The sequence below is a fragment of the Chiloscyllium plagiosum genome, unplaced genomic scaffold (genome assembly GCF_037043375.1).
Source record: "Chiloscyllium plagiosum isolate Xiang-an unplaced genomic scaffold, Cpla_swu_hap1 HiC_scaffold_28, whole genome shotgun sequence".
NCBI lineage: Eukaryota > Metazoa > Chordata > Chondrichthyes > Orectolobiformes > Hemiscylliidae > Chiloscyllium > Chiloscyllium plagiosum.
In genome coordinates, this window is record NW_028270166.1 from 44,271,280 (window position 1) to 44,286,528 (window position 15,249).

Sequence of the window (15,249 nt, forward strand, 5' to 3'; positions counted from 1 at the left end):
TCCTTTAGAAAAGAAAACTGCCATCCTTACCTGGTCGGGACTACATATGATTCCAGACTTATAGCAATGTGGCTGACTCTTAACTAGCCTCTGGCAAAACATTCTGGCCTAGCCAGCAATGTCTTCATCTTGTAAATGCATTACAAAAAGCAGATTTTGTGGTGATTTATTACTTGAACATGTGGGCCCTCAAGATATAAACAATGCTGTTAAAACAACATTTGGAGTCAGAAAGTCATAGAGATATACAGAACAGAGACAATTCCTTCAGTCCATTTCATCCATGCCGACCTTATATCATAAATTAATCTCGTCCCATTTGCCAGCACTTGGGCCATATCCCTTAACCCTTTCCTATACATCCAAGTGCCTTTTAAATGTTGTAATTGTACCAGCCTCCACCACTTCCTCTGGCAACTCATTCCATACGTGCACCACTGTCTGCATGAAAATGTTGTCCTTTAGATCCCATTCAAATCTTTCCCCTCTCACCTTAAACCTATGTCCTCTAGTCTTGAACTCTCCCAGCCTGGGGAAAAGACCTTGGCTATTCAAACTATCCATGCCCCTCGTGATTTTATAAACCTCTATAAGATCACCCCTCAGCCTCCGATGCTCCAGGGAAAACAGCCCCAGTCTATTCAGCCTCTCCGTATAGCTCAAACCTCCCAACCCTGGCAACATCCTTATAAATCTTTTCTGAATCCTTTCACGTTTCACAACATTCTTCCTACTGCATGCATGATTCCAAAAGTGGACTAATCAATGTTCTGTACAGCCACAACATGATCTGCCAACTCCTATACTCAATGTACTGACCAATAAAAGCAAGCATACCAAATGCCATCTTCACTATTCTCTCAACCTGGCAGTCCACTTTCAAGGAACTATGAACCTCCACTCCAAGCTGTCTTTGTTCAGCAACACTCCCCAGGACCTTACTATTAAGTGTATAGGTCCTGCCCTGATTTGCCTTTACAAAATGCAACACTTCACAGTTATCTAAATTAAACTCTATCTGACACTCCTCAGCCCATTTGCCTATCTGATCAAGGTCATATTGTACTATGAGGTAACCTTCTTCATTGTCCATTACACCTCCAATTTTGGTGTCATCTGCAAACTTATGAACCTCCTATGTTCGCATCCAAACCATTTATATAAATAATGAAAAGCAGTGGACCCAGCGCCGATCCTTGTGGCATTCCACTTGTCACAGTCCTCCAATCTGACAAGCAACCCTCCACCACCACCATCTGTCTGCTTCCTTTGAGCCAGTCTGTATCCAAATGGCTAATTCTCACTATATTCCATGAGATCTAACCTTGCTAACCAATCTACCATGATCAAAATTGTCGAATGCCATACTGAAGTCTATATAGATCACGTCCACCACTCATCAATCCCCTTAATTACTTCTTCAAAAAACTCAAATCAAGTTAATGAGTTGTGATTTCCCACGCACAAAGCCATGTTGACTATCCCTAATCAGTTTTTGCATTTCCAAATACATGTAAATCCTATCCCTCCAGATTCCCTCCAACAACTTACCCACCACGGACTTTTACTATAAACCCACAGACTCGCATAACTACCTGGACAATACCTCCACCCACCCCAGTAGCCTGCAAGAATGCTATCCCATTTTTCCAATTCCTCTGCCTTTGTTGCATCTCCTCAGACGAGGAGAACTTCCACTCCCAAGCATCCCAGATGTCTACCCATTTTGAACAACATGCTTTCCCCCCTCTGTCATCCAGACAGCCCTCCTCTGCACTTACTCCATTCCCTGCTCCACTGCTTTAAACCCCCACCCTTCCAAACACCATAAAGTAAGAGTCCCCCAGTCCTCGCCTACCACCCAATCAGTCTCTGCATCCAATGTATATCCTTAAACACTTCTGCCAACTCCAACTAGACCCCACCACCAAGAACATCTTCGTCTCCCCACCCATTTCTGCCTTCCGCAAGGACTACTCCCTTTGCCAATCCTTTGTTTGCACCACTCTCCCCACTGACCCCCCGAATCCCCACGGACCTTCCCCTGTAACCGTAAAAGATGCAAAACCTGCTGGTACACCCCCCCCAACAAACCTCCATCCAGGGCCCTAAACAATCCTTCCATGTGAGACAGGGGTTCACCTGCCTCGCCTCCAACCTAGTTTACTGTATCTGGTGCTCCCGATGTGGTTTTCTCTACGTCGAGGACACCAAACGTTAACTAAGGGAACGTTTCGCCGAGCATTTCAGCAGCGCCTGAAGGGGCCAACCTGACCACCCATTTTAATTCTCCTTCCCACTCCCTTTCTGACATGACCATCCTTGGCCTCCTCCATTGCCATCATGAACCAAACCACAAATTGGAGGAACAACACCTCATCTTTTGTCTGGGCAGCCTTCAGCTGGGGGGACTCAACTTTGAATTCTTCAACATGAAGCAACCTCCCTTCTCATCCCCCAACTCTCTTCCCAGCCCCTAACCCCCTTCCATTCCTCTCATTGACCCTTCCTTCCAGCTACAAACAGACTCAATCTTCCTATTGACCAACCAGGTCGTACCCTCTACCTGTGTTCACCTATCACTACCTCACCACCCCGTCCCTCTCCTGCCTGCTCCTCAGATGCTGCCTGACCTGCAATGTTTTTCCAGCACCACTCTAATCTAGACTCTGGTTTCCAGCACCTGCAGTCCTCACTTTTGCTAAGCTCTCCTTACCCCCACCCCCAGTCCTGAAGATGGATTATGCTTGAAGTGTTGACTTCTCTACCTCCTGATGCTGCCTGGCTTGCAGTGTTCTTCCAGTCTCCATCTTGTCTACCTTGGATTCCAGCATCTTCAGTTCTTTTGTCTCTCACCACTGATGTCAGGCTCACCGGTTCCCTCGCTTTTCCTTACCAGCTTTCTTAAATAATGGCATGACGTTAGCCAACCTCCAGTCTTCTGGCACCTCCCCTGTAGCTACTAGTGATACAAATATTTCAGTAAGAGGCCCCGCAATCACTTCCTTAGCTTCCCACAGAGTTTGAAGTACACCTGATCAGGTCCCTAAGGTTTATCCACCTTTATGTGTTTTAAGTAATCCAGCACCTCCTCCTCTGTAATATGGACACTTTTCAAGCTGTTGTTATTTATTTCTCCATGCTTTCTATCTTCCATATCCTTTTCCAGGATGCAAACTACTCATTTAGTATCTCCTGCAGTTCCACTATTAGGAAACTTTGCTAATCTTTAAGGGACTCTATTCTCTCCATTGTTACTCTTCCAGCTTTAGTATATTTGTAGAATCCCTTTGGAGTGTCCTAAACCTATTTGCCAAAGCTACTTCATGTCCCCTTTTTGCCTTCCTGATTTCCCTCTTAAGTCTACTCCTACTGCCTTTATACTCTTCTAGGCATCCACTCTGTCCCTGCTGTCTATACCTGACATAACCTTCCTTCTTTCTCTTAGCTAAAGCCTCAATTTCTCAATTCATCAGCATTCCCTACACCTACCAGCCTTTCCTTTCACCCTAACAGGAATATACTGTCCCTGGACTCTCGTCATCTCATTTATCAAGGTTTCCCAATGTCCTACTGTCCCTTACCTGTGAACATCTGCCCCCATTCAACTTTTGAAAGTTCTTGCCAAATTCCATCAAAATCACCCTTCCTGCAATTTAGAATTTTGACTTTTAGATTCGATCGATCCTTTTCCATCTCTATTTCAAAACTAATACAATTATGGTCATTGGCCCCAAAGTGCTTCCCCACTGACACCTCAGTCACCTGCTCTGCCTTATTGCTCAAGAGTAGGTCATGTTTTGCACCTTCTCGAGTAGGTACATCCACATCCTGACTCAGAACATTTTCTTGTAGACACTTCACAAAGTCTTGTCCATCTAAGCCCTTAACACTATGGCAGACCCAATCTACTTTTGGAAAGTTAAAGCCTCCTACAATAACCACCCTATTATTCTGACAGATAACTGAGATCTCCTTACAAGTTCTTTTCTCAATTTTCCCACTGACTATTGGAGGGTCAATAGTACAATCCCTGTAAGATGATCATCCCTTTTTTTATTTCTCAGTTCCACCAAAATACCTTCCCTGGACATATTCCCTGGGATACCTTCCCTAAGTACAGCTAACTTAACCTTAATCAAGAATGCCACTCCCCCTCGTCTCTTGCCCCCTTTCTATTCTTCCGATAGCATCTATACCTTGGAACATTAAACTGCCAGTCCTGTCCACAACTGAGCCACATGTTAGTAACTGCTATGATGTTCGGTACCAGAAACCTGGCTGTCAGTGCTACATATCCCTGAGAGTCCATCATTCCCTAATTTTCCAAAACAGCATACTTGTTCAAGTTGGGGATAGCCACAGGAGATGCCTGCACTACCTGCCTCCCTCTCCTACCTTTCCTGGAGGTAATCTATCCACCTGAATGTATCTGTGGTTTATCTCCCTTCCTGCAACTACCATCTATCACACCCTCCTTGCTTCTGTAAACTCTTCATTGCCTCCAGCTGCCATTCCAACTGCTCCATGTGATCCAATAGGATTCACAACCAGACACACTTCATGCAGATATAATCATCAGTAACATGGAAACTCTCTCTAATCTTCCACATCCGACAGGAAGAGCACATCACTCTACTAAAGGCCACCTTTGCACATTAACAATCTGCAGACCCAGAAAATAGCCCAGTCTTCCTGCTGTAAAAACACTTCTCCAGGCCAACTTAGTATCTATGTTTTATATTTTTAAAGTTTAATCAAGACACAGACCTCAAGAAAAACACTTAATCAAAAATAAAACCACTCTACTCACTGTTGTAGATTTATATTTTAAAAAAGTGAGGTTACACTTTAAAAACTAGCCACTGAGCTGTTCCCATGCTGTGAGCTCCCCTAAACAGGTTAGCTGTGAACTTCACTCTTTATTTTTCTTAGAAGAACTCTGATGTCCAAAGATACTTGAAACCAAACAGCAGAGGCAGTCAGCTGTGCAGGTTCATTGCTGGGTCAGACAGTTGTGCTGACTGATTTCTCCGATTGTTTCACCTCCCACGTCGTCGTTAGCTGTCTCTCTTCTTTCTTTTACAAGTGCTGTTGTTTTGATCTCTTTTTTTCCAAATTTCTAAAACAATATAACAGCTTATTAAACACTAACTACTGCTCCTAGAATTTGAGGAAATCAGCTCCAACATCGAAAAATCTCATAAAAGGAACAGTTCTTACAGCCACAATTTCTTTCCTGTCCTCCATCTTGGATTAACCACATGGGGTATTTATTGCTCATTGACCTGAGTTGACCTGAGTAGTTGACTTGAGAACATTAAGAGCCAATTATGTAGTATAGGACAGAATGATAGGTGACTCCGTCAGGTTTATGTAGCAGATCCCCATTCTTGTGCTGGGCTTTCACAATAAAACCAGGAATGCATTTATCCGACATTAACCAACAAATACCAGATTCTGTCGAGTTTCATTTCTCAGCTTGTCTTGGTAGAATTTAAGTTCTAAGCACTGGATTATGTATGTAACCAATAGGCCACCTTAACCAAGACATCACTCACCAAATCACCAAAACTATTCATGACCATCATAAACGTTGAATTTTGATGTTCATTATGCTCCTTAATTTTCTTCAGATTTTGCAGCCAGATTCCTTTTCTGAGAGCCTCTGTTTTCTGGACACAGAACAGTGAGAAATTAAAGTGTTGTCATCATGAAGATGTGTCTGCATTTCAATAGCACCTCTGGAGACCTCAGAATGTCCCAAAGTGTTTTACAGCTATTAGTTTTGAAGTGTAGCTGCTTGAATATTGGTGAGGGAATCTTGCTGTGGGAAGTGTCAATGTTTCATGGGCTCTGATCTGGCATTGGTCTGAAATGTACCCAATCTCAGCTCGAAGTGGGTCAAATGACACACACACACACACACACACACACACACACACACACACACACACACACACACACACACACACACACACACACACACACACACACACACACACACTCAAATTGAAATATAGAAGTGTAGCTGCTTCAATAATGGTGAGGGAACATTGCTTCATCTTGGTGCATCTAGTAGGTTTACCCTGACGACACCCCAGGTTATGTGGGATCTGCATGTCAGGAACCAGCAGAAATTGTACTGCACCCCTGGTTTGTTAAAGTTTAATCTGTCCGTCCTTGCAATGTCCATTAATTGCACCTTTTAGGAACTTGGCCAAATAGTGTTGAAAATATGACCTTTTAACCAAGGAGTTGAATCCATGGGAAAATGGATCTGGGAGCAAAAGATGAGAAGGAGTGTCTGTAGCAATCTGTTCCGGATAATAAAAGATAATTTGACGTTCTTGTGATCATGAAACTTCTCACTGACAGAATTCTATTCACCTGAACTCATTGTGGAGTGTGCCTGCTGGATTCCAGTCTTGGGTAAGTTTGACTCAAAGGTGAACTGAAGTCAAGACCACCAGGAAGTTGTGCCCTAGGTCGAAGGCCAAAATTCAGAGACCAATTTCTTAGTAAGTAATTCTGAAAACGCTACTTCTACCTCTATCAAGGAGCTATTCAGAAGGAAGTGAAAGCATTTGGTGAGGTCATGGGTTGTACGGATAAAGCCCCCACCTCCTTGTCGATATGGTTGGAGGTTTCCAAACCTGGGCCCTGGACTCGCTACATTGCAATCTGAGGCATTCAGCTCATCAAGTCCATGCCACTTCTATGGGTATGGTTTACAATTGCAGTCTTTGAGATGGTTTCCATTGTAAACAGTAACCATCTTTAATGTTTCTTTAATTTGGATTGGGATCACATTGGGAAAAGGCTACTGCTGTAAACCAAGGACTGTGGAAGGAGTCACTATTCTTTTAAGAATAAGGTCAAAAATCACACGACATCAGATTATAGTCCAATGGGTTTATTTGAAAACACTAGCTTTTGGAGTGCTGCTCCTTCATCAGGTGTTAGTGAGAGAGGAAGGCCTTAGACACAGAATTTATAAGGAAAGGTTCAAAGGATCATACAACTCATGAGAATGAATTGAACACACATAAGATGACTTTTAAATCTTTAATCAGTTAGAATGGAGTTGCAGGTTTCAGTTGATTAATATGCAATTCCCAGGATTTCTTTCAAGTCAATGCCCTGAGACAACTTAAGGTGTTATCAATATGAAGGAGGTGACACCTCCGGTCAGACAATGTAATTGAGGCGTGAAGTCTTGTTTAGGGTCTGATTAGAGGTGTCACCTCCTTTATATTGAGAAATTTTCTCAGATATTCTGGAATTTGCATATTAATCAATTGACACCCATACCTCCAATCTAACCGATTAAAGATTTAAGAGATATCTTACGTGTGTTCAATTCATTTTCAAGAGTGGTATGACACTTTGATCTTTTCCTTATAAATTCTGTGTCTAAAGTCTTCCTCTCTCACTAACACCTGATGAAAGAGCAGTGCTCTGGAAGCTAATGTTTTCAAATAAACCCATTGGACTATGACCTGGTGTCATGTAATTTTTGACCTTGTCCAATTGAGTCTAACACTGGCACCTCCACATCATGGCTTTTAAAAACAAGAGACTGGAACTCTTTGAGTGTCGCATTTACACTGTTCCTTTATTCACACACTGCATTCATGGGCTTTCGGACTTTTCAGCATAAGTAAAGCTTAGGTTAAGCATGAGGTTAATTACATGAAGCGTTTTATTGTTTACAAGTTAATCTGGGGCAAATTTACCTAAAGACGTAAGTGAAAATGTTCAGAAATTAATCCAAACTTCAGCCAATGATCGGGTGAGATCTTACAATTCAATAAGGACTAAAAGCATCTCAACCTCAAATCCTTGTGAATCCTAGATCTGAGACCTGCCTCATCTCTGCTCATGTACTCTGCTTTGCACATTTTAAACTTTAGCATTCCCCTTTGTAACTCCTCAGATGCCGAAGCAATTTGTGTTCCTTCTGCAAGACCTGGACAAAATCCTATCTTGGGCTGATAAATAGCCTGTAATATGTGCACCACACGGTACCAGGTAATGGCCATAGAAACATAGAATCACTCTGTCAACCCAGCAGCTGAGATTCCAATCATCTCTCCTTCAATGACTTTACCATCATGAATCCTACAGTATTAGCATCGCATGGTTTATCATTGATCAGAAACTGAATTGAACCAGCTCTATAATCACTCTGGCTGAAGCAGTAAGTCAAAGGCTAAAACTTCTGCAGTGAGTAATTAACCTCCTAACTCCTAGATGGCATGGTGGCTCAGTACCAGGGTTCCAGGTTCGATTCTAGCCTCGGATAACTGTATGTGTGGAATTTGCACATTCCACCCGAGTCTGCGTGAGTTTCCTCCGGGTGCTCCAGTTTCCTCCCACAGTCACAAAGATGTGCAGGTTAGGTGAATTGGCCATGTTAAATTGCTCATAGTGTGCAGAGATGTGTCGGCTCGGTCCACTAGTCAGAGGAAATGTAGAGTAATAGGGTAGGGGAAAGAGTCTGGGTGGGCTACTCTTCTGAGGGTCAGTGTGGGCTTCTTGGGCCAAATGGCCTGTTCCACACTGCAGGGATTCAATGAGATATATCCAAAGGCCTGTATAAAAAGGACAATCCAGGAGCCTGAAAGAATACTCTCCCATTGGACAGATGAGTGCAAGATTTCAACAACACTGAGAAAACTTGTCACCTTCCAGAACAAAACAGCCCACTTTAAATTTTGTTTTAGAGTCATAGAGTCACTCAGCATGGAAACATACTCTTATGTCCAATCAATCCATGCCTACCATGCTCCCAAATTAAACTAGTTGCACTTGCCTGCATTTGGGCCTATCCCTTCATACCTTTTCAATCCTTGTACTTATCCAAATGTCCTTTAAATATTAAAACTGTGCATCCACTACTTCTTCTGGCAGTTCATTCCACATATGAGCCAATCTCTGTGTCAAAACATTGCACCTCATGTCCTTTTAAAATCTTTAAAATGCGTGCTAAGTGCCTTCTCGACCACCCTGCCTATATGTGATGCAAACTTCAAAGAATTATGTACCTGAACACTGTTTTGTCAGATATTTATCCAATTCTAAAGGAAAAAGAAGCATCCTGGATAAGTATTCTTCACCTCTGAGACCTTTCTTACCTTACTGTTGTACTTTTTCCCATGGATAGTCTTCCAGGTTTCCCAGTCTATATTTGAACTTGGAGTGGTTGACAAGGCGCATATTGTGATCACGGAACATGCCATGAGCAAGCCCAACTCCAACATCAGGTACTGAGTCGGTGTCATGACACAGTGCAGCCACTCTTATGAAAACCTCTAAAATGAGAGGGTGAAATCAGTGTCTCTCAAATCAAGAACTCAGAAGCTTAATTTCTTTATCTGCTCCTCCTTTCCACTTCTAAATGCCTTATGGTTCTGAGGACATTGTAGTTCATAGGTCCTTCTCTAAGGAAGAAACTGGATGTACAATGTCTGATATAACACTGTATGAAAGCTTCAAATCAGAAAAGACTATTTGGCTGCTTGGACCCTTTAGCACATCATGCAGGACATCCTCGATCATGTAGGCATTCCTAAAATTAAAAATAGTGGGCAATTTATCTGGAATCAAAAGTATCATGAACTTGGTGTTCACCAGCCTCCATCTTCACTGACTTTCTCGAGTTAGTATTAATTTGTTATTGTAAGGGGTTTCCCATAGTTGCCAAGGAGTAAATTCACAGAGGTACTCATTTCTAATTACAGTGTGAAATAAGACCATAAGGGGGTAAGTTGGAATTAATAGATCTGGAGCTGGGAGGTTACATGATGCAAGATCAAAACTTTAATCCACCTAGTGATATTTGGTTGCCCAGCCTGGAAAGAGGGTGTAGCTTGGTACACAAGGCATTCACCCTCCAAGGCTGGGAATAGCAGCCTGCCCAGAGCTGTTGGTCTCCACGTGAGGTCAATCTCAGAATGATACAGAGATATATGCTTCAGTTTATGGACATGACAATGGTAAAGCAGCCTGACAGGGAAATGTACCCAAATTTATCAAGTGCTCTCTGTAATTGCCACTCTGACAAGCCTTCAGGTCATTTGCAGCTGTTGTTGCTGATCTAGCATTTCAATACAAATACAAGATATACATTCATACTGTAACATACAACTCCCATTGACATTATAACTCCTGGGACATTTCATAAATCTTTACACTGACAAGCAGTGTGGGCTAATGTGCACTGCATCAACACTTGAAATCTGAAGAGTAATTCTTTAGGATATTGGAACAGAGCTTGACCATTTAGTCCCTTGAACATATTCCGCTATCCAACAAGATCATGGTTGATCTGTGACTCAACTCAACACATCTACCTATCCCTATATTCCTTAATACCACTGGATAACAAAAACCTAGCAAGTTTACATTTCACATTCACAATATCAATTATTATTTGGGAAAAATGCTCCAATTTCTGACACCATTGATATGAAGGATCAATAGGTGTGGAGCTGGAAAAGCACAGCAGGTCACACAGCATCTGAGGAGCAGGAAAGTCAATGTTTTGGGCCAAAACCCTTTGTCAGGACATACGGTGGCTCAGTGGTTAGCACTGCTGCCTCACAGCACCAGGGTACCAGGTTTGATTCCAGCCTTGGGCGGCTTCCTATGTGGAATTTGCATATTTCTCCCCATGTCTGTGAGGGTTTCCTCCTGCAGGTTAGGTGAATTGGCCTTGCTAAATTAGGTGCATTAATCAGAGGGAAATGGTCTGACTGGGTTACTCTATGGAGGGTCAGTGTGGACTGGTTGGGCCAAAGAGCCTGTTTCCACACTGTAGGGAATCTAATCATTTATGTGAAGATGCATGTCCTGATTTCACTCATACAAAATCAGGCTCTAATCATTTAGACGAGTCTTAAACTTCCAGGAAATAGTTTATCTCCATTGAACTAACCTGTTCCTCCAAACTGCTTGAAAACTCTAAACTATTCATCAAATTCCAGCAAGGCAGGGCCATCTGGTGCAATCACACCTTTTAATTAAACCTTTGCAGTGCAGATATTCACCCATTAAATCTAAACTCTTTCCAAGGCACATTTATCCTTTTTTAAGGATGGTGGCTAAAACTGCTGACCGTAGAAACATAAAGACTCAGAAATATGTGCAAGTGTAGTCCATTTGGCCCGTCAAGCCCACTCTGCATTCAACATGACCACTGCTGATTGTCTATCTCAACACCATACTCTGTGTCTATACCCTTTGACACCTGCAACCTCTAGAAATTTATCTTTTGCTTCAATATATTCAGTGACTTAGGCTCCACAGACTTTTATAGGAGAGACTTCCACGGGTTCGCCACCCTCTGAGTGAAGAAATTTCTCATCATCTCAGTTGGAAAAGGATAGAATTAACGTATATCTTGATACTGTTGCCTCTCCTTCTGGAACACCCCTCCCCACTGCTGGTCAGGGGAAATATCATCCTCACTTCCAGTCTGTCCAGCACCCTTAGAGTTTTCGACATTTTAACAAGATTCCTGTTCATTCCTCTAAACTCCAGTGAATATAAAATCAGTTGACCAATTGCTCCTGATAAGACAAACCTGTCATCCCAGGAATCAATCTGGTCAACTTTAGGCATAGTTTAACACAGGCTTTGCATAACTGGAACATACTCATTAACGAGATGGACCGAAAACAAGGGGTGGACAGGGTTGAGATGCTACATGCATTACATTTCCTCAAAGGAGGTCAACATAGGTTTCTTTACCAATGAGGGCAGGGTGAAGGTAACCTCAGAGTACAACGGGATCTTGATCAGATGGGGCTTAATGCAAATAAATGTGAGGTGCTGCATTTTGGAAAGACAAATCAGGGCAGCACTTCTACACTTAATCATAACGTCCTGGGGAGTGTTACTGAACAAATACATTGAAGAAAGGTTCATAGTTCTTTGACAGTGAAATCATAGGTAGATAGGAGAGTGAAGAAGTCATTTGTATGCTTGTTTTTAATTGGGCAATGCATTGAGTATCGGAGTTGGCAGGTCATGTTGCAGCTGTACAGGACATTGTTTGGGCCACTTTTGTAATATTGTGTGCAATACTGGTCTTGATGCTATAGGAAGGATGTTGTAAAACTGGAAAGGGTTTAGAAAAGATTTACAAGGATGTTACAAAGGTTGGAGGGTTTGAGCTACAAGGAGAGGCTGAATATGCTGTGAATATTTTCCCTGGAGCATTCGAGGCTGAGGGGTGACCATATGGAGGTTTATAAACTCATGAGGGAGGCTGATATAATTACAAAATTTAAAAGGGGTCTGGATAGGTTTATGAATAGGAATGATTTAGAGTGATATGGGCTACATGCTGGCAAATGGGACTAGATTAATTTAGCATATCTGGTCAGCTTGAACAAGTTGGACCAAAGGGTCTGTTTTCGTGCTATGAAATTCTATGACTCTATGATAACTTACAAACACTATTGCTCTGGAAACATAGAAGGGCCTCTCAAATAGAAATGAATAAAGAACCATATGCAAATGAGGTAAGGACCACAAATTTCCTTCCCTAAAAGAATAAATTTCTTTACTATAATTGATAATAGATGGAATGGTCATCACAGACTAGTTTTCAACTTAGATTCTCGATCAAATTCAAACTCTTTGCTATTTGAGCTCATATCCCTGCAGCAATAGTCTGTCTTACTAGCCCAGTACATTTTCATTATGTCACTGGCTCCCTGTCAGTTGGTTTTGAGCCTGGTTTTATTTGCTGTGAGGTGATGCACTGGCAACAGAGTGATAATCTTTGTTGAGGGATAGGATGTTGAAGTCCCTCTCATCCAGCTTCCTAACCCAGGATGGCCAAACATGTTCTGGCAGCCTATTGCCCCCTGTGAAGAAGTTTCTTGGGGTGCCAATCCACTGCCATCTTCTGGCCAACAACAGGAGTGAGGCTGCATAAATAATTTCAAAATTACGTTACAAATATTGTCCTGAGGAGAAAGGAATACAGGACAATAGTGATCCCATGAAAAAAAAGTGGTCCAGTTGATCACCTTGACCTGTGAACTGGTGCAGGTGATCACCTTGATCTGTGAACTGGTGCAGGTGACTGGTCCTATCAGAGACGTATCTCCCATGACTCCCACTTTTAGCCTTCACATCCCTGAGTTCTGCTTCCATACTGCACACTAAATGCTGGAGCTGACTCATGCTGTGCCCTAACCTGTCAGTAGGTAGCAGATTCCTGTCAGTAAAGCAGGTTATGTTTACATTCTAAAAGACAATCTGCACATCTCCATCAATTGGATCCCTTTGCTATAATAGTGTTTCCAGTTAACTTGCCTGATCAACTGCAATATAGCTCCCATCAGACACATCATTCATGTCTTTCACAAAAAGCTGTCTGTGTTGTGTGAAAAATATAAAACCCTCTCAATGCTACAGATAGTAAAACTGTGTCCCCTCTAATGATATAATCAGGTAAATTGTTTGAACAATTCGTTGGTTGGGGAGGCATGGTAGCTCAGTGATAAGACCCACTGCCTCACAGCACTCGTTACCCGCGTTTGATTCCCACCTCATCTATCTGCGTGGAGCTTGCATATTCTCCCTGTGTCTGTGTGGGGTTCCTTTGGGTGCTTCGGTTTCCTCCCACAGTCCAAAGATATACAGATTGCCCATAGCATGGAGAGGTATGCAGGCTAGGTGGGTTAGACCTGGGAAATGCTGGGTTACAGGGATAGCATAGGGGAAGATGGGTCTGGGAGGGTGTTCTTCAGAAGGTCAGTGTGGACTCGATGAGCTAAATGGCTTGTTTCTGCACTGTAGGGATTCTATGAATAGGCATCTTCAGTATTCCATACTGTAGGGAATCTAATCTAATCTAATCTAATCAGTCTTCACAAAATTAGCCCTTGGTTAACCGCTATATTAGTGAGATGACCCTTTAGTTTGGCAACAGAATGAATCTAATGTTTTGAAATAGAACTACAAAGTGAGCGGAAGGACATAAATACACAATGAACATGTCCATTAATTTCTAAACTGCAATTTATCCTCAGCCAGAATATTGCAATAAACCTGCTAGCTCACTTCAGTCTGTTAGGGAAATGAAATGAGGGAACCTAACATTGAAATACAAATGGAGACATTTAATACAGACTGGGAACGTTAAACAGTTTATACACATCATTGGATCTGAATGTAAGTAAACAAAATGACTGTAGCCTCACCTCATTTGCTGAGTCCCGGAGTTTCTTCTAAATTGTTCTGATTGAGGGTTGGGATTTATATACCAGTAACTGTAAGACAGAAGGTTCAGAAGATTCTCAAATAGTTTGGTTATAGCCTTAAGGCAAATGTTAAATTTCTGCTAAGTGAACTAAGATGACCTGAGATTCTGTCATGAGCTGACCATTCATCATCAGTAATCCCATTGTGCATAAATGCCTGAAACCATGTGTTAAGACACTGTTCGTAAACTCAAATTAAGTGAGCAGTTAATGGAAGGGGCCTTAGGCTGCTAGAGTACTGCAGCCTAGTCAGAATGTTTGCCATCTTTCACACCAAGAAAGCATCAGAGAATCTCTGGAAGAAGCATGAACAGTTACAATGCAGCAAAAAGAAAAGCGTCAAGAATTTTCAAATTAGCTTTTGTCCTGTTTTTTGTTTTTAGATTGGATGCTTCAAATGATTGAGCCTTTTAACCTGGTGATTTCCATTTTACTTTTGTGTAGTTATCACAATATAGGAATCAGACAGTATGTGTTAGACTCATCAAACAGTGTTACTCACCAGCTCTTACACTTGTACCCTGTTCATTTTTGTCACCAATATGCCATGTTGAAAGTTACTTCATGCAGTACATATTCTGCAACCTGTGAGAACCTGCTATGTAAAAAGATTTCGCTTCAGCCTCAATCCCTAGATTTTAGGCAAATAATCTCTGATCATCAGTTCTCTCACCAGTGGAAACTATTTCTGCTTATTTACTCAATCAAATCCTTCATGATTTTAATATGTATATTAAATCTTTGCTTTAATCATTAATCAATCCCAACTGTCCATGTGACTGAAGTTCCTCATGCCTCACAATATTCCAGTAAATCTCTTGTGTGGCCTCTTTAAATACTCAATGTTTTTTTCAAGGTATGATGACCCATACTTCAGATGTGGCTAATCCAGTATTGTATATAAGTTCAACATAGCAGTCTTGCTTTTGTATTTTATACCTCTATTTACAGTCATCTATATAAT

The 15,249-nt window shown here is 41.9% G+C and overlaps 1 protein-coding gene across 1 annotated transcript in view; it reads right to left on the bottom strand.

The window, feature by feature from the left end:
* LOC122547956 (cathepsin K-like) overlaps positions 1-14,290 on the bottom strand; it is a 28,439-nt gene extending 14,149 nt beyond the window's left edge. The window contains exons 1-3 of the mRNA XM_087976250.1: positions 14,226-14,290; positions 9,141-9,317; positions 5,562-5,675 (exon numbers count right to left, since the gene is read on the bottom strand). Of these exons, the coding sequence (XP_087832376.1) occupies positions 5,562-5,675; positions 9,141-9,287 (261 nt within the window). The 5' untranslated portion in view covers positions 9,288-9,317; positions 14,226-14,290. The remainder of the gene's footprint in view (positions 1-5,561; positions 5,676-9,140; positions 9,318-14,225) is intronic.
* Positions 14,291-15,249: the final 959 nt, after the last annotated feature.